We start from the raw sequence: 19457 nt of genomic DNA on the forward strand, positions 1-19457 counted from the left end.
CATCAGGATATATCACAAATAATCAGAGAATTTTGATTTTTGAATTTCATGTAATTTTAGGCAGACATTCTGCTTCACAGACTTTGACTTCACATTCAAGTCTTCAAAGTAGTGAAAATTCAGCCACAGCTGCTACATCCTGCCGCTTGTTTTTATTATAATATCTGGAGAAAAAAATAACAATAGATTATTTCATATGCATCACAAGCAGGTGTTCAATAGTTATTAATAACTAGTCCCTGGGGGAGAGAACGCTTGATGTCCAAGCAACTCTAGTTTCACTCCATCGAGCCTTAGGAAACAAATCCAGAGGTCATTAAAAAAAAAAAAAAAATGGAGTAGCTGCCTCACTCCTTCCTGGACATGCTGAAGACGCTTCTCTTCTCTTTGGAGACACAAAGAGACCTGCTCAATAACATTCCAATGGAAAGCCCAGCAAAGACAGCTGTTAGTGGCCATCACAGGTCACTAACTCCAGCCTTGTAACCTGGTGGAATGGATCCAGTTGTGCTTCTCATCCCAGTCCTCCTCAGCCACCACCTAGTCAGAACCTCCTCACATTTTCCTACCCATCTCTCCTTTTCATTCTCCTACCCTTTGTTGTAGGTGAACCCAGGTTCTTTCCAATACAGGATTCTGGGGCCTTCCCCCCTCCCCCAATATCTTGTACCACAAGATCCAGAGTGGAGTCAGCTTTACCTATTCCCATTGCCACTTTCATACTACGATATACCTCACCCGCTAGCCTAATCAGCCTATATCAATAGGTTCTCAAACTCTGCTGCACCATAGAGTTATCCGAGCTTTTAAAAATCCTGATATCCAGGCTATACTCCATACCAATTAGAACAGAACCTCTGGACAAGGGACTCAAATATCCAGGAAAGTCTGATGTGCAGCTGTTGGAACACCAGAGACCTATATCTTTGGTATTCAAAGTGTGGTCCATGGACCAGTAACTTCAATGTCACCTAGGAATTGATTAGAAATGTAGAATCTTGGGCTCCATTCCAGACCTGTTGAATCAAAATCTCCATTTTTAACAAGATCCTCAATCAGTTCACAAGTAAATTAAAGTTTGGGAAGTATTGGCTATTCTACCCTCTACTCCTCCTTATTGTTGTCTTCACTGACCTCAGATACTATCTGCTCATTTATTAAAGACTTTGGAAACTGGGCCACAGTCATCTTCTCCATACCAATTTTTGAGTAACTTTCCAAGTGGCAGTCAACCCACCCAACTATGTAGTCTCCCCTATCCCTCCTCTGCCTTCATATATACATCCAGGGCCATGCCCTATATTTTCCCCTGACATCACCTAGAGCACATCATTTCTAAAACTTTACAATACTAGAGACCTAGGAGTCATCCTCTAACTGTCCTTCTCTCTCACTACGCTGTACCAGTACCTAAGCAGTCACTAAACCCTGGCAATTATACCAATAAACATTTTTAGGTTACACTGGTTCTCAATCCCCAGAAATCCTGAATCAGACTGCTGAAGCAATGACCCTGGAATTTGCATTATTTATAAATTCCCCATGTGGTATGAGCACAACACTTTATCATATTTCTGTGTGATACTTCTGCCTGCTATTATTATCTAAAAACTCAAACTCTCACTAAAGATATATATGTACCCAGGTAAAGGCTGTTATTCTACTAGCTTAAGATATGAATTTATAACACACCACTTATCATCTCTTCTGGAGATGAAAATAAAAATCTTACTATAAGGATAGCTACAGGTTTTGTCTGATTTTCCAAAATGTACTGTTAGCTTGGAAGTCTTCTCTGACACTTCAAAGTTAAAAGCATCCTCTCCTGGGCATCTAGAGTGCTTTGCTCCACTTCTAACTTATCACCTTATAGAGAAGACTGTGAGGTCTACCTCATCACTAATCTGTGAGCCCCAGAGAGCAAAGGCTTTACTCCTATCCCTAGCTAATAATGCAGTGCCTAATGCATGCTTGTTGGCTGAATTAAAGTACCAATAAATTAGACATCCATTGCTGTAACTGTAAGAGGTACAGAAGCAATGATTGTCCAACCCTCTTCTTGGCACAAAAAAAAAAAATTAAGTCTCTGTTTAAAGAGAATATAGAAGTCCAATGTGTAAAGCAAAGAGAATCAAAACTGCTCTGTCTGGATGAGCTGAGAAACTCAGAGCCCTATCTACTCTACCCCACATTCCCTATTTGACAGCTACCCAGTCAAACTTAGAACCAGGAAAACTAAGTTCTAGTTCTGATTCTACCAGTAATTAGCTATGTGAACTTGGGCAAGTCACTTATCAATATGGCCAGGTCATTTTTGTTATATGCAAAATGAGCAAAATAAACTAGATTATTATATGGTTCTCAAATTTTAGTGCTTACTGGGATCACTCTGAAAGCTCATCAAATTGTAGATTCTTGTGCCATATCTCTAGAGATTGTAATTTACCAGGTCTGCAGTGATTCTGGTACAGGTGGTCAGAGAACCACACAATGAGAAACCTTGGACTGGATGTTTTCTAAGGCCTCTTCTATCTGTCTGTCTGTCACCATTCTCAGATCTCTACTTACCCACATCACCTCCTCTACCACATCTCTTTTGGACTCCTCTAGTGGTTTACTTTCACCAATTTTTTTCTTTAATCAGCATAGTGCCAGTTTTTAATAAACAAGCAGCATACTGAACAGGGGTCCTAGACCATCAAAAGTGAGCTTCACTCTGTAGTCCTGATTAGATTACTGCCAAACTAGCTAAACTGTTAAATGCCAGGACTAAAAATAGCCTGCTACATGTTTAAAATAACATGCTCGCAGTTAGCTTGGGGCTTTGCTATTTTTACTGAAGGAAAGACAGAGACAAGTGCCCAGAGGTTGAAAGGGAATTACTTAAATAAGGAGGCTGCTATATGAGGTGAGAGCCTAGGAAGAAGACAGGAGGTGGCACAACTAGTTCAACAGGCATCAGGGGGCTCTCTGTGAATTAAACTAAAAATTTTGATCTGATTTCTCCATAAGGGAAAAACGCGCTCATCGTAATTTTACCAGCAATGACAGAGATGAGAGTAGGAAAAGTTAGGCAACATCTGGGATTTGATTTGGAAAGTGTCCAAGTCATTGTCAAAGGCCATCTGAGAGCCAGTGACCATACAGAGAGTCTCAGGAGACCTCATCTGAGAGCGTGAAGACCTCCTGTGAGGGGAGGAATTGTTACAATGCCAGCGTCTTTTTCCTCCCTTTTTTTTTTTTCCCAGAATTGTGTAAAAATGCAAAGAAAATTGGGTGGTACTTGAGAATTGGGGGTGAGGATTACCGCAGATGAGAAACATACTTCTATATTTCAGTTCCACGCCACAAATCCACACAATGCCGTTTTTCAACTGTACCAAAGAATCTGCTTATGAATTTGACATGGTCTTAACGGTAGCATGAAAGGCTGAATTTTTCACGTGTTAATATTTTTTTCACATTTATCCTTGAATCTGAAGAACTTCATACAGTACTGTAAATTTAACTTACATTGAGTTTGATGTCAGTTCTTGTGAAGAGCTTCTGCATGTAACAGACACACAGTTAAAGAACACAGCAGAGTACAACATTTGCAGGACCAATTTTGGAACCAACAGATGTCACCTCTCATTTGCCATCTTATGTATCAGTTTTACCAGCTCCTTCTAAATGTGTGTATTATTTGTAAGGGAAGAAGGAAAACCCTAAGACTTGTCTAATAACTTAGTGGAGAATGTGTGTGTTGGGTTTAGGGTGGATAGCAAAGTCTTTTTGAGCTGCGTTATCTAACTTGTATATAAAACTGTAATTAAAAGTTTGGATTCACCTGTTTCTCGCGGTTTACAATGATGAATCATTTGAAAACTCTGGAAATGTGACTAGGATATGATTTAAGACTGTAGAAGTGAAGAAGCTCTTCAAGTGCTAAAACTAAAGACTTCTAGTTTTTGGCTCAAATTCAGTAAGTACTGTTTGTATGCCAGGATATGTGAGATGTAAATGTAATAGGTCACTTTTCACCCTTGTAGCTATAAAATAAAAATTCTGTAGAACAGAAATAGATTGTACTACTGAATTAACAAAAGTTATACTAAAGTATCATGTTTAAAAAAAATATATATATATATACACACACACACAGAGTTAAGCTGTTGCTGTTACCCTGTCTGGATTTGAAAAGTGTGCTGACATATATATATATATATATATATATATATATATATATATATATATATATATACATACACACACACACACACACACATCCACATATATATATGTGTATATATATGAAATACACACACACATATATATATTATATACCCGCACACATCTAAAATGGCCTAAAGCAGACATCCATGTAATTACAGCTGCAAAATGAAGACATTTTGGAGAGAACATTGTATCACAGTTCATTCATTTGCCGTGGATCTTTGTTCCTTTTTACTGTGGTAATTTTAGAAATGAGTGTCAAGTTTGAAATTAGATCTGCTAAGTTGGGGTTTTGCTGCTTGAACTCTGCACTGGGTCCTCAAATAAACTGATGTGAATGTAGTATTTTCCCCTGTGTGAAGAAGCAGCCACACCCCAACAGAATAGGAGGAAAAATCTAGAACTGTTTCAAGTTTTATCTTTTTGTATAAGAAAATAATATAATAATAATAATAATAATTTTGGTCTGAACACTCAAAAGAACTTCCTAGATACAACTTAGTTTTGATTTGTTGAATAATTAAACCCAGAATTGTGACATTACCTGCTGTCATAAATTAATATGATAGGCCAAAAAGGTCAAATTAAGAGAAGTTTATTTTTATTTTTATCATTTTACTGAAGTATAACATACACACAGAAAAGTACACATATGTGTACTATACAGCTTGTTGGGTCTTCAGAAACTTAACACACCCATGTAACCAGCATCCAGATAATGAAACCGAACACTACCAGTACCCTAGAATTCCCTCTTATAACGCTTTCCAGTTAATACCCGCTCCCCAACAAGGACATCCACTGTGGTGATTTCCATCATAGTTTAGTTTGCCTAGTTTTGTACTAAATATAAGTAATATTAAATGTACTCTATTGTGTTTGGCTTCTTATGTGGGACTCATCAATATTGTTGCAAGTAACTATATACTGTTGATTCTCACTGCTATATAGCACCCTAATGAATGAATATACCACAGTTTATTTGTCCATTCTACTACTGTTGATGGGCATATTTGGATAGTTTCCAGTTTGAAGCTATTACCAACAGTGCTGCTATGAACATGCTAGTATATATCTTATGTTCAACAAATGTACCCAATATAGTGGATATACTGTATATATATATATATATATATATATATATATATATATATATATATACAGTGTCATATATATGTCAGCCACCCCTGTCATCACCCAATAAGCCAATGAACAAAGTGGCCATGATGGCAGGGATGGAGGTTATGCATGGTCTCAGCAAAACAGACTGGAAGTGGAATTGCTGGGTCTTTAGGGTCCAGGGAAATGGAATTGCTGGGACTCTTTCCATCTCAGTGAAACTTCTAGGGTTCCAGTGGTATGAGAGATATGCCTTATAAGGTAAAGGATAAGTTGTTGCATCTGGCCCCTCCTACAACCAAAAAGGAGACAACATCTAGTGGGCCATTTTAGATTTTGGAGTCAACATATTTCCTCATTTGTGTGTACTACTCCAGCCCACTTACGAAGTGACCTAAAAAGTTGCTGGTTTTGAGGGAGTCTCAGAACAAAGAGAAGGCTCTGCAAAAGGTCCAGGCTACCGTGCCACTTGTACCATATAATCCAGCAGATCCAATGGTGCTTGAAATGTCAGTGGCAGAAAGAGATGCTGTTTGGAGCTTGTAGGTGAATAATCACAGTATAGGCCCTGAGGATTTTGGAGCAAAGCGCTGCCAAGAGAGTAATTACTCTCTTTTTAAGAAATAGCTTTTGCTCTGCTACTAGGTCTTAGTAGAGATTGAATATTTAACCATGGGCCACGAAGTTACAATGAGAGCTGAGATACCCATCATGAATTGTGTGTTGTCTGATGCACCAAGCCATAAAGTTGGCTGTGAAGAGCAGCACTCTGTTAGCAAATGGAAACAGTATATATGAGACTGAGCTCAAGCAGGCCCTGAAGGCACAAGTAAGTTATATGAGGAAGTGGCCCAAATGCCCGTGGCCCCTACTCCTGGTACATTATCTTCTCTCTCCCTGCCTACTTTAATGGCATCATGGGGAGTTCTCTACGGTCAGGTGACTGAGGAAAAGAAAGCTAAGGCTTTGTTTACAGATGGTTCTGCAAGATATGCAGACACCACCTGAAAGTGGACAGCTATAGCACCTACAGCTTCTTTCTGGGACATCCCTGAAGGAAACTGGTGAAGGGATATACTTCAAGTGGGCAGAACTTCAAGCAGTACATTTGGTTGTTCACTTTGGTGGAAGGAGAAATGGCCAGATGTGTGATTATATACTGATTCATGGGCTGTGACCAATAGTCTGGCTAGATGGTCAGGGACTCAGAAGGCACATGATTTGAAAACTGGTAACAAGAAAATATGGGAAGAGGCATGTGGATAGAACTCTCTGAATGCGCAAAAAACATGATGATATATGTGTCCCACATGAACGCTCACCAAAGGGTTATCTAAGCAGAGGAAAATTTTCATAATCAAGTGGATAAGATGACCTGTTATGTGGATACCAGTTAGCTTCTTTCCCCAGCCACCCCTGTCATCACCCAATAAGCCAATGAACAAAGTGGCCATAGTGGCAGGGATGGAGGTTATGCATGGTCTCAGCAAAACAGACTTCCACTCACCAAAGTCAACCTGGCTACAGCCACTGCTGAGTACCCAATATGTCAGCAGCAGAGACCAACATCTAGTTGGTCTCTGATATGGCACCATTCCCTGGAGTGGTCAGCCAGCTACCTGGTGGCAAGAGGTTGATTACATTGGTCCGCTTCCATCATGATCAGGGCAGCATTTTATTCTTACTGGAATAGACAATTACTCTGGATATGGATTTGCCTTCCCTGCACATAATGCTTCTGCTAAAAATCACCAACCAAAGATTTATGGAATGCCCTATCCACCATCATGGTATCCCACAACATTGTTTCTGATTACGGAACTCACTTCACAGCAAAAGTAGTTTGGCAATAGACCCAAGCTCATGGAATTCACTGGTCTTACCATGTTCCCCACCATTCTGAAACAGCTGGCTTGACAGAATGGTGGAAAGGCCTTTGGAATACTCAGTTACAGCACCAACTAGGTGGCAATACCTTGCAGGGCTGAGGCAAGGTTCTGCAGAAGGTTGTGTATGCTCTGAATCAGCATCCAATACATGGTACCGTTTCTCCCATAGCCAGGATTCACAGGCCCAGGAGTCAAGTGGTAGAAATGGAAGTGAGACTATTCAATACTACCCCTGGTGACCCACTAGCAAAATTTTTGCCTCCTTTTGCCATGACTTTATGCTCTGCAGGTCTAGAGGTCTTAGTTCCAAAGGGAGTAATGCAGGAGTCACAACAATGACTCCACTGAACTAGAAATTAAGACAGCCACCTGGCCACTTTGAGCTTCTCATGCCTCTGAGTCAACAGGCAAAGAAGGAACTTACTGTGCTGGCTGGGGTGATTGATCCTGACTACCAAGGGGAAACTGGACTACTACTCCATGATGGAGGTAAGGAAGAGTATGTCTGGAACACAGGAGATCATTTAGAGCATCTCTTAGTACTAACATGCCCCGTGATTAAGGTCAAAGGAAAACTACAATAACCCAATCTAAGCAGGACTACTAACAGCACGGGCCCTTCAGAAATGAGGGTTGTGTCACCTGACCAGTTAAAGAACCACAACCAGCTGAGGTGCTTACTGAGGGGAGAGGGAATATGGAATGGGTAGTGGAGGAAGGTAGTTATAAATACCCGTTATGATCACATGACTAGTCAAGCAAATATCTTTGTTTTCTTCCCTCTCTCATGCCCATATCATATAACATAAGTTGTATTAATATCAGTTAACTTTATATCATAGTATATAAGTTATATGATATCAAGGAGAAGAACAAACATCACCCATCCTCTTCTGGGGAAGGAGTTAGCACATTTTCAGTTTTGTGTACAGCAGTTGTATTATGTTAGGCAGAAGTATGACTTTGTTATTGTCTTTATTTGGAGATTAAATATGGTTTAAGGAAATGTGTATGAATGCATATTGACATGGAGTGGACTGTGATGGTTAGTTGTATGCGTCAACTTGGCTAGGCAACATTACCCAATTAAATTAAATACTAATCTTGGTGTTGCTGTGAAGGTATTTTGTAGGTTCGGCTAACATATGTAATAACTAACTTTAAGTAAAGGAAATTATCCTTGATAATGTAGGTAGGCCTCATCCAATCAACTGAAAGACCTTAAGAGCAAAACTGAGGTTTCTCTGAAGAAGAAAAATTCCTCCTGAGGACTGATTGTATCATTAGCTCCTGCCCAAGAGTTTCCAGCCTGCCCTAGAGTTTTCAGCCAGACCCTCCAATTGCATAAGTCAATTCTCCGAAATAAATCTCTTTGTATACATATACATATATTGTGGCTATATATGTCCTACTAGTTCTGTTTCTTCGGTAGAATCCTGACTGATACGGCATCTACTATTCCCTACCACTATGCTAAAAAAGCTATCAGAGATAGACATAGAAAGAAGTCTAGTATGTGGTTTCTGTCCTTTAAAAATTCATAACCTAAAGAATATGAAAAGTCAGCATTGTAAATTATGTCAGGTAGTAGTACATTATTAAGTGTCAAATGAGTGTCATTGAATTAAGTAGTCAAGGAACTTAGAGAAAAATAAGAAGATCTCTGTGGACTTCAGGAGTGCTCAGGGCACATTCTGTGGAGGAAATGGGGACAAGGATCAAGTTATACATAACCTATTAAGTTTCAATTGCTTCACTGCCTGCTTACCTTTCAAAGGTGCCCAAGCTCCATTGAGTAATTAGACATTCTGCCTGATATGCAGTGAGAGAAGTACAGAAAAACCTAAACTTGGCATTTAGAAGCCTTTAAAGATTGAATTCCTCTCCACCACTTGGAAGCAGTGTGATCTTAGACAAATTTCATACTATAATACTTTAAGCCTCAGATTCTTAATATATTAAATGAGGACAGAGTATACATCCTGTCATCATAAAGTAATAGTGAGAAATAAAGAAGTTATAATAAGGTGCCTTTCACAGAGGAAGTGCTCAACCAATGTTAAGTGAATGCAAAAATACCTCCATATCTTTAAAAATGAAATATCTACTAAATACGAAACCCAACAACACTAAATTTCAGATAGTTGTAAGACGAAGTATCCTAGATAAACACACTTTAAACCAATGGCATAACCTAATTTTTCAAGAGATGAAGTATCTGACTTACAAAAAACTATTTTGCTCAGGTTCTGAAACCTGACCAAGTTTTTAATAATTTTACCATTTCCACTTTATGCCAGAACTCTCAGAATACAATCTATAATTGAACTTCCTGTATACATAAGGAATTTACAATTAAAAAATGTTTGGTGTCTTCCAAAAAGTAGGTTCTGCATTCATACTACAGTACCTTGAGGAGTATCTTTAGGAGGAGAATATTTCTTCTTCCTTACAATAACAGCTTTACTTTCCACTTGTCTAGTTCCTGGTGATGCTTTAATAATACAACATATTTCTGATGTATTTGAAGGAAACTGCAAAAGAAAACAGATATTGTATAATTTTTCCAGGTACTATATCTATAGATTGTTTTATTTTATTTCAAAGGCAAATAGTCTCAATATCCATATATTTCATAGATATTAACAATAGAAAGCATCTATAAAATGCTTATTTCACTCCAGACACTAGGTAATTGGTTTTAAAACATTTGCTTATTTAATATTCACAAGAACCAGCAAAGCAGATTATATTACTCCCATTTGTAAAACAAGGAAACTTATGTTCAGAGAGGTTGGATAACTTATTTAAAAACAGAGAGAAAGTAATGAGTTGAGATTCAAGCACTCCAAAGTGGGAGAGAAAGTTTAGAGGATTTACTGAGTTAAAACATATATATAAATTTAAGTCAAACTAGATTTCCTTGATTTCCCAACTCAGTTAATTTTTTTTGAAATTTTATGAGGAATATTTATTTCTTCTATAATTGATGGATTAAATCACCTTTTTATACCACTTTACATCCCTTCCCCCATAGCACTAACGTTTAGTCTTTCTAGTGGTTACCTTTATAACTTTTTTTTACATTGAAGTATAGCTGATTTACAATATCGTGTTAGTTTCAGGTATACAGTGCAGTGATGATTCAGTTATATATATCTTTTCAGATTCTTTTCCCTTATAGGTTATTATAAAACACTGAGTATAGTTCCCTGTACTATTCAGTAGGTCCTTGCTGGTTATCTATTTTATATATAGTAGTGTGCATATATTAATCCCAACCTCCTAATTTATCCCTCCCCCCACCCCCCTTTACCCTTTGGTAACCATATGTTTGTTTTCTACGTCTGTGAGTCTCTTTCTGTTTTGTAAATAAGTTCATTTATATTGGTTTTTTTAGATTCCACATATAAGCGACATCATATATTTGTCTTTGTCTGGCTTACTTCACTTAGTATGATAATCTCTAGGTCCATCCATATTGCTGCAAATGGCATTATTTCATTCTTTTTTTACGGCTGAGTAATATTCCATTGTATAAATATACCACATCTTCTTTATTCATCTGTCGATGGACATTTAAGTTGCTTCCATGTCTTGGCTACTGTAAATAGTGCTGCAATGAGCACTGGGGTGCATGTACCTTTTCGAATTATAGTTTTCTCTAGATATATGCCCAGGAGTGGAATTGTAGCATCATATGGTAGCTCTATTTTTAGTTTTTAAAGGAAACTCCATAATGTTCTCCATAGTGGCTGTACCAATTTACATTCCCAGCAACAGTGTAGGAGGGTTCCATTGTAGTTTAGATTTGCATTTCTCTAATTAGCAATGTTGAGCATCTTTTCATGTGGTTTTTGGCCATCTGTATGTCTTCTTTGGAGAAATGTTTATTTAGGTATTCTGCCCATTTTTTGATTGGGTTGTTTGGTTTTTTGATACTAAGCTGCATGAGCTGTTTGTATATTTTGGAGATTAATCCCTTGTCGGTTGCATTGTTTGCAAATACTTTCTCCCATTCTGTAGGGTGTCTCTTCGTTTTGTTTATGGTTTCCTTTGCTGTGCAAAAGCTTTTAAGTTTAATTAGATACCATTTGTTTATTTTTGTTCTTATTTCCATTACTCTAGGAGACGGATCCAAAAAGATATTACTGCGACTATGTCAAAAAGTATCCTGCTTATGTTTTACTCTAGGAATTTTATACTATCTGGTCTTACATTTAGGTCTTTAATCCATTTTGAGTCTATTTTTGTGCATGGTGTTAGAGAATGTTCTAATTTCATTCTTTTACATGTAGCTGTGCAGTTTTCCCAGCACCACTGATAACACTTCTGAGCACCAACAAGGTCACAAGACCCAGCCTAGCCAATCAATGTATTCCATGCCACTAGACACAGTGACTGGCTCAGAACAGGACACCGTAAATGGGCCAACAGGAAGAAAGGAATGCTGAACCTGAGATTGTGACACAAAACCAGAATTGTTAAAGGGGGCCAAAATGGTCCCAGATTGATACTCAACCCTAGCTACACTTGTAGTAGAAACAGATACAAATCTTAGGAGGATGAGATCCCCAATTTAGGTCCATAGGATTCTCATCAAATAAGAGCAACAAAATAAATGATCAGGGTCAAGGTCAGTGTCAGAGTTGTTCTTCAAGATTCAGCTCAGAATAGTTTTAAGCAGAAATGATGGACAAAATACATTTCACATCCTCATATAATTTCATTATAACAACAAGAAAGTAAGTACCAAAGGGGCTGTGAAAAACGCTACTGGTAATTTGATAGGGATTGTCAGTTAATTTAGACAATATCCCGTCAAGCAGACCATCTCTAGAATAAAGAAATACCGTATCTTTCAAACATGACATATCTTGTCTCTTAGAACTCAGAAGTAGAGATACATATTTATGAAGGGCTCCTATTTTAAATAAAGATTATATAGAAATCTCTTCAAATGTAAAATTCATATCATCCTCTGAAGTGGACATCTGCAATTTTCCTGCCCAGCATTCATTTTCCATCCTTCTAATACTGAACAGTACCAGAGTTTTCTTGGGAGAATCTACTCATTCAGCCCTTTGGCTGGTTGGAGAACCACTGGGAGAGACAGAAAGGTTGAAGAAACCTGGACTTCACTCATGAGGAGTGCACAGGTACTGCCTTGCCCCCAGGCAGGGAAGACAGAGGTCTGCCCCAGCAGCTGCTGGGTTTCCAGCAACCACCTCACAGCACTCCCCAACATGAGTGAAGTGAACGCCCCGGCACAGCTCACTCCATGCCACAGCGTGGCACTGAATCTAGGGCAGCACCTCAGGGGAAAAGACTCGACCTTGGGATGCAGAGGTGACCCGGTTCTGGGGCAGAGCCAAGGTAGAGCAGCCGTGGTGACTGCTGGCGTTTACTCAAGCAGCGCCCCAGAAGCAGCCCAGACTTCTGACAACAGCACAGCCACTGGGTTTCCCCGTGACCACCTCGCTGTATACCCCAGCCCAAGCTGAGTGTGGCTCACTCCATGCCACACCACAGGTCTATATCTGGAGCAGCCACGACCTGGGAAAAAATGTGACGAACACAGGCAGAGCATTGGACTTCTGTAGGCACACAAGCCCTCCTTTGGGGCAAAGGTCCTGGTGCAGGGAGAAGGAAAAACAATTAAAAACAGAGCCAGAATGAGCCCAACCCTCAGGGCTTCTACTCCAGCAGCTTGGGATCAGAACCCGCTGTGACTGGGTTGTGACAGCCATGCAGCAGAGAGGAAATCCTGCCTCACAGCCTGTGCAAGTTCTAGCCCCTCCATCTCCAGCCCCACCTCCTCCAAGGTGATAGCTGCCAGCAACACTGGAGAAAGGCGTGACTGGTGTCCACATCAAATCCATCCCTCCCACCAAAGGCATTGAGCACATACAGTCTACAAAGGGAAACTCCCATGTAAGAACACCCCTTCAAGACCGTAACAGGCTACTGTTTGATTTAAATTCAAAGAGGCAGAGAAAGTTAAGTAAAACAAAAAGGCAGAGAAACTGCCCTCAATTGAAAGAGCAAGGGAAAAAACCCTGAAAAACAAACAAACAAACAAACAAAAATAAGCAATTTACCAGATAAAGAATTCAAATCATTGGTAATAAAAATGTTAACTGAACTAGGAAAAATAATTGATCTAAACACTGATCATTTTAACAACGAAAGAGAAAATATAAAAAAGACCTCATCAGAAATGAAAAATTCAATAGTTGAAATAAAAAAACACACTAGAAGGAATGAATAGCAGACTAAGTGATACAGAAGAATGCATAAGTGACCTGGAAGATAAAATAATGTAAATCATCCAATCAGAACAGCAGAAAGAAACACAAATGAAAAAAAAAAAGCAATCTATGAAATCTTTAGGATAATATTAAGTGTGACAACATTCACATTATAGGGTTTCCAGAAGGAGAAGTGAGAGAAAAGGGGACTGAAAATGTATTTGAAGAAATTAAGGCTGAAAACTTCACAAATCTAGAGAAGGAAACATATATCCAGGTACAGGAAGCACAGAGGGTTCCAAACAAGATGAACCCAAACAGACCCATAGCAGGACACGTCATACTTAAAATGGCAAAAGTTAAAGATAAAGAGAGAATTCCAAAGGCAGCAAGAGAAAAACAAAGAGTCATATACAAGGGAATCCCCTTTTCAGTATCCCCTGATTTTTCTGCAGAAACTTTGCAGGCCAGAAGGGAGCAGCATTATATTTTCAAAGTCCTAAAAGGGAAAAACCTACAACCAAGGGTACTCTATGCAGTAAGATTATCATTTAGAATAGAAGGAGAGATAAAGAGCTTCTCAAACAAGGAAAAACTATAAGAATTCATCAATATTAAACCTACCCTAAAAGAAATGTTGAAAGGTCTCTAAATGGAAAAGAAGTAAGAATCTAGAGGAAAGAGAAAATTCCACTAGGAAAGGCAGGTATATAGTAAGGATTGAAGATTACTTAAGTAAACCACTGTGCAGATTAAAAGACAAAATATTGTAAGAGCAACTACAACTACAATTACCAGCAAAAGGATAAGCATGAAGATGTAAAATATGACATCAAAAACACAAAATGTTGGGTAGGGGAGTAAAAAATGGAGATCTTTTAGAATGTGTTTGAACTTAAATGAATACAAGTTTAAAACAAGTAGATATAATCATGGGTCAATATTATTTCTATGGTAACCACAAATCAGAAACCTACAGTAGATAAAGAAAAATCAAAAAGAAATGTACCCAAGTACACTACTAAAGAAAATCATCAAACCACAATGGTAGAAACAAAAAGAGGAAGACATCAACAGAGAACAACTACAAAAACCAACTGGAAAAAAGTAATAAAATGGCATAAGTACATATCTACAATAATTACTTTATGTGTCAATGGACTAAAGGCTCCAACCAAAAGACATAGCGTGGATGACTGGATTAAAAAAGACTCTTCAATATGCTGCCTATGAGGCTCACTTCAGGGCTAAAGACACACACAAACTGAAAGTGAGGGGATAGAAAATATATTTCATGTAAACAAAAACAACAAGAATGTGGGGGTAGCAATACTCATATCAAACAAAATAGATTTTAAAACAAAGGCTATAACAAAGATGAAGATTATCATTCACAATGATAAAGGAATCAATACAAGAAGAGAATATTATACTCATTAACATATATGCACCCATACAGGAGCAACTACATATACAGAGCAAATACTAACAGACATAAAGAGAGAAATTAGCAATAATACAATAATAGTAGGGTACATTAACACCCCACTGGCATCAACAGACAGATCATCCAGACAGAAAATCAATAAAGAAACAGTCATCTTAAAGAACCCAATGGACTGGTTGTACTTAATACGTATCTATAGGACATTAAATCCAAAAACAGCAGAATACACATTCTTTTCAAGTGCACATAGAAAGTGCTCCAGGATAAATCACATACTGGGCCACAAAACAAGCCTCAACAAATTTAAGGGGATAGGAATTATATCATGCATTTTTTTCCAACCACAATGGTATGTAAATAGAAATCAACTACAGAAGGAAAAATGGGAAAAGAACAAACGTGTGGAGACTAAACAACATGATACTAAAAAACCAATGAGTCTATGATGAAATTGAAGAGTAAACCAAAAAATACCTCAAGACAAAAGAAATGGAAAAAAAAGTTCCCAAAATCTATGAGATGCAGCAAAAACATTTCTAAGAGGGAAGTTTATAGCAATACAGCCTTCTTCAAGAAACAAGAAAAATCTCAAATAAACAACCTAACATTCCACTCTAAAGAATTAGACAAAGAAGAACAAACAAAGTCCAAAGTCAGCAGAAGGAAGGATAAAGATTAGAGAGGAAATAAGTAAAATAGAGATAAAAAACAATAGAAAAGATCAATAAAACCAAGAACTGTTTTTTTTAAAAAGATTTAAAAATTGATAGACTTTTAGCCAGGTTCATCAAGAAGAAAAAAGAGAGGACTCAAAATAATTAATGAATGAAAATAATAATAATAATAATAATAATAATTAATGAAAGAGGAGAAATAACAACTGACAACAAAGAAATATCCCCCCAAAATCATAAGATAATACTATGAACAGTTAGCATGCCCACAAATTGGACAACCTGGAAGAAACTGACAAATTTATAGAAGCATACAACCTGCCAAGACTGAACCAAAAAGCTACAAATAATTTAAACAGACCAATCACTAGAAGTGAAATAGAATCTGTAATTTAAAAAAAACTCCCAGCAAACAAAAGTCCAGGACCAGAGAGCTTCACAAGGGAATTCTACCAAACATATAAAAAAGAATTAATACCTATCCTTCTCAAACTATTCCAAAAATTGAAGAGGAAAGAACACTCTCAATTCATTCTATAAGGCCACCATTGCCCTGATACCAAAAGCAGACAAAGACACTACAAAAAAAAGAAAATTATAGGCCAATATCTTTGATGAATATAGATGCAAAAATCCTCAACAAAATATCAGCAAACCAAATCCAGCAATATATAAAAAGGATCATATACATGATCAAGTTGGATTTATTCTAGGGTCACAAGGACAGTTCAACATTCGTAAATCAATCAGTGTGATACACCACAATAACAAAAGGAAAGATAAAAATCACACGATCATCTCATAGACGCAGAAAAGCATTTGACAAAATTCAACATCCATTCGTGATAAAAACTTTCATCAAAGTGGGTACAGAGGGAACATATCTCAACTTAATAAAAGCCATTTACAACAAGCCCACAGCTAATATCATACTCAATGGTGAAAAGCTGAAAGTCTTTCCTCTAAAATCAGAAATAACATGAAGATGCCCACTCCCACCAATTCTATTTAACATAGTAATGGAAGGCCTAGCCACAGCAATAAGGTAAGAAAAACAAAGAAAATGTATCCAAATTGGAAGCGAAGAGGTAATACGATACTTTGTATAGAAAATCCTGAGGTCTCCACACCAAAATTATTAGCAATAATAAATGAATTTAGTAAAGTTGCATGACATGAGATTAATATACAGAAATCTGTTGCATTTCTATACACTAATAATGAAATAATGGAAAGAAAGTAAAAAAAACAAAAACAATCCTGTTTAAACACACATAGAAGAGAATAAAATTACTAGGAACAAAATTAACCAAGGAGATGAAAGACCTATACTCTATAAAAACTATAAAACACTGATGAAAGAAACTGAAGATGATACAAAGAAATGAAAAGATATCCTGTGCTCTTGGATTGGAAGAATTAATATTTTTAAAATGGCCATACTACCCAAATCAATCTACAGATTTAATGCAATTCCTATCAAAATAAACATGACATTTTTCACATAACTAGAACAAATAGTCCTAAAAGTCATATGGAACAACAAAAAGACCCTGAGTTGCCAAAATAATCTTGAGAAAAAAGAACAAAGCTGGAGGTATAACCCTTCCAGACTTCAGACTATACTACAAAGTTACAGTAATCAAAACAGCAGAGTAGTGGCACAAAAACAGACACATAGATCAATGGAACAGAATAAAAAGCCCAGAAATAAACCTGCACAACTATGGTCAATTAATCTATGACAAAGGACACAAGAATATACAGTGGAGAAAAGACAATCTCTTCAACAAGTGGTTCTGGGGGAAAATGAACAGCTACAAGTAAAAGAATGAAATTAGAACATTTTCTAACACTGTTTACAAAAATACAAAATTACAAAATGGATTAAAGACCTAAATACAAGACCAGAAACCATAAAACTCCTAGAAGAAAACAAAGGTAGAACACTCTTTTACATAAATAGTGGCAATATTTTTTGAATCTGTCTCCTAAGGCAAAGAAATAGAAGCAAAAATAAACTAATGGGGCCTAAGTAAACTTAAAAGCTTTTGCATAGTAAAGGAAACCATAAACAAAATGAAAATACAACCTACAGAATGGGAGAAAATATTTGCAAATGATATGACCAACAAGGGGTTAATATCCAAAATATATAAACAGCTCATAAAACTCAATATCAATAAAAACAAACAACCCAATCAAAAAATGGCTAGAAGACCTAAATAGACATTTTTCCAAAGAAGACATACAGATGGCTAACAGGCATATGAAAAGATGCTCATCCTCGCTAATTATTAAAGAAATGTAAATTGAAACAACAACGAGATATCACCTCACATCTGTCAGAATGGCTATCATCAGAAAGTCTACAAAAAACAAATGTTGGAGAGGATGTGGAGAAAAGGGAACCCTTGTGCACTGTTGGTGGGAATGTAAATTGGTGCGGCCATTATGGAAAACAGTATGGAGGTTCCTCAAAAAAAAAAAAAATTAACTACCATTTGATCCAGCAATTCCATTCCTGGGTATATGTGCAGAAAAAATGAAAACACTAATTTGAAAAGATACATGCACCACAATGTTCACAGCAGCACTATTTACAATACCTAAGACATGTAAGCACCCCAAGTGTCCATCGACAGATAAATGGATAAAGAAGATGCAATATATATATATATACATATATATATAAAATGAACCATTAGCCATAAAAAAGAATGAAATTCTGTCATTTGCAGCAATATGGATGGACCTAGAGAATATTATACTTCATGAAATAAGTCAGACAAAGACAAATACTTTATGACATCTCTTACATGTGGAATCTAAAAAAATAATAATGCAATTAAATATATATACAAAACAGAAATAGACTCACAGATATAGAAAACAAACTTGTGGTTATCAAAGTGGAGATGGCAGGGGAGAGGGACAAATTAGGGGGACTGGAGTAACAGATAAAAACTACTATGTATAAAATAGATTAGCAACAAGGATATATTGTAGAGCACAGGGATTATAGCCATTATTTTACAATAACTTATAATGGGGTACAGTCTGCAAAAATACTGAATCACTATCTATACAACTGAAAATAGTATAATATTTTAAATCAACTCTACTTCAATACAAACAATTAATTACTTTTAAAAATTAAAATAAGATAAAATCAGCAAAAGGAGAAGGCACATAGGGTGGAGTCCAGAAGAAAAGGCATACAGAACTGAATTCAGGAGGATAAGCCTCCAGTTGTCCACTCCTAGTTGAAGTCACATGGAGAACACTTATTTCTCCCATGTGCAAAGTACTGCCAACCAGGGAAGCTCAGTGAGCCTTGGCATCAGGGTTTCTATTTGGAGTCAGTCACATAAGCATGCAGTGCCTGCATGACTGACCTCAGCTACTCAGACCCCAGTCCCCCAGAGGTCAAACTGATACAAGGTGGCCCAAAGCCTCAGGCAACAAAAACAGGTGATTACCATAAATAACTTGTTAGCATAAACTATCTGGCCTGGCTCAGAACATACAAAAACAGTTATCAGGATACTCCAAGGGCTCAGAGGTCATCTCCCAGGAGCCTCACCACAGGATAGGCCTGAGGACCTTGGGAAAGTGCAGGCCTGATGATCTAACCCTTTCCTGCATACATATAATATATAAGGAAATGACAATTAGGCTAATAGAAGAGTCCCAACAGCAGTATGTAAGAGAGAAGACAGTGGAATGATAGCATCAAAGAGCAGAGAGAAAAATCGCTCTCAACACAGAAGTATGTACCCAATAGATGCAGAAAAAAATTTTAATAAAAATCATATTCACATCATAGCAAACTAGAAATAAGGGGAGGTTCTCAACCTAG

At 37.3% G+C, this 19457-nt stretch overlaps 1 protein-coding gene across 1 annotated transcript in view; it reads right to left on the bottom strand.

Annotated features, from left to right (window-relative positions):
* Positions 1–132: 132 nt before the first annotated feature.
* MEIKIN (meiotic kinetochore factor) overlaps positions 133–19457 on the bottom strand; it is a 133488-nt gene continuing 114163 nt past the window's right edge. Inside the window, exons 12-13 of the mRNA XM_061188965.1 lie at positions 9634–9757; positions 133–164 (exon numbers count right to left, since the gene is read on the bottom strand). Of these exons, the coding sequence (XP_061044948.1) occupies positions 133–164; positions 9634–9757 (156 nt within the window). The remainder of the gene's footprint in view (positions 165–9633; positions 9758–19457) is intronic.

The sequence above is a fragment of the Eubalaena glacialis genome, chromosome 4, assembly GCF_028564815.1.
Source record: "Eubalaena glacialis isolate mEubGla1 chromosome 4, mEubGla1.1.hap2.+ XY, whole genome shotgun sequence".
Taxonomy (NCBI): domain Eukaryota; kingdom Metazoa; phylum Chordata; class Mammalia; order Artiodactyla; family Balaenidae; genus Eubalaena; species Eubalaena glacialis.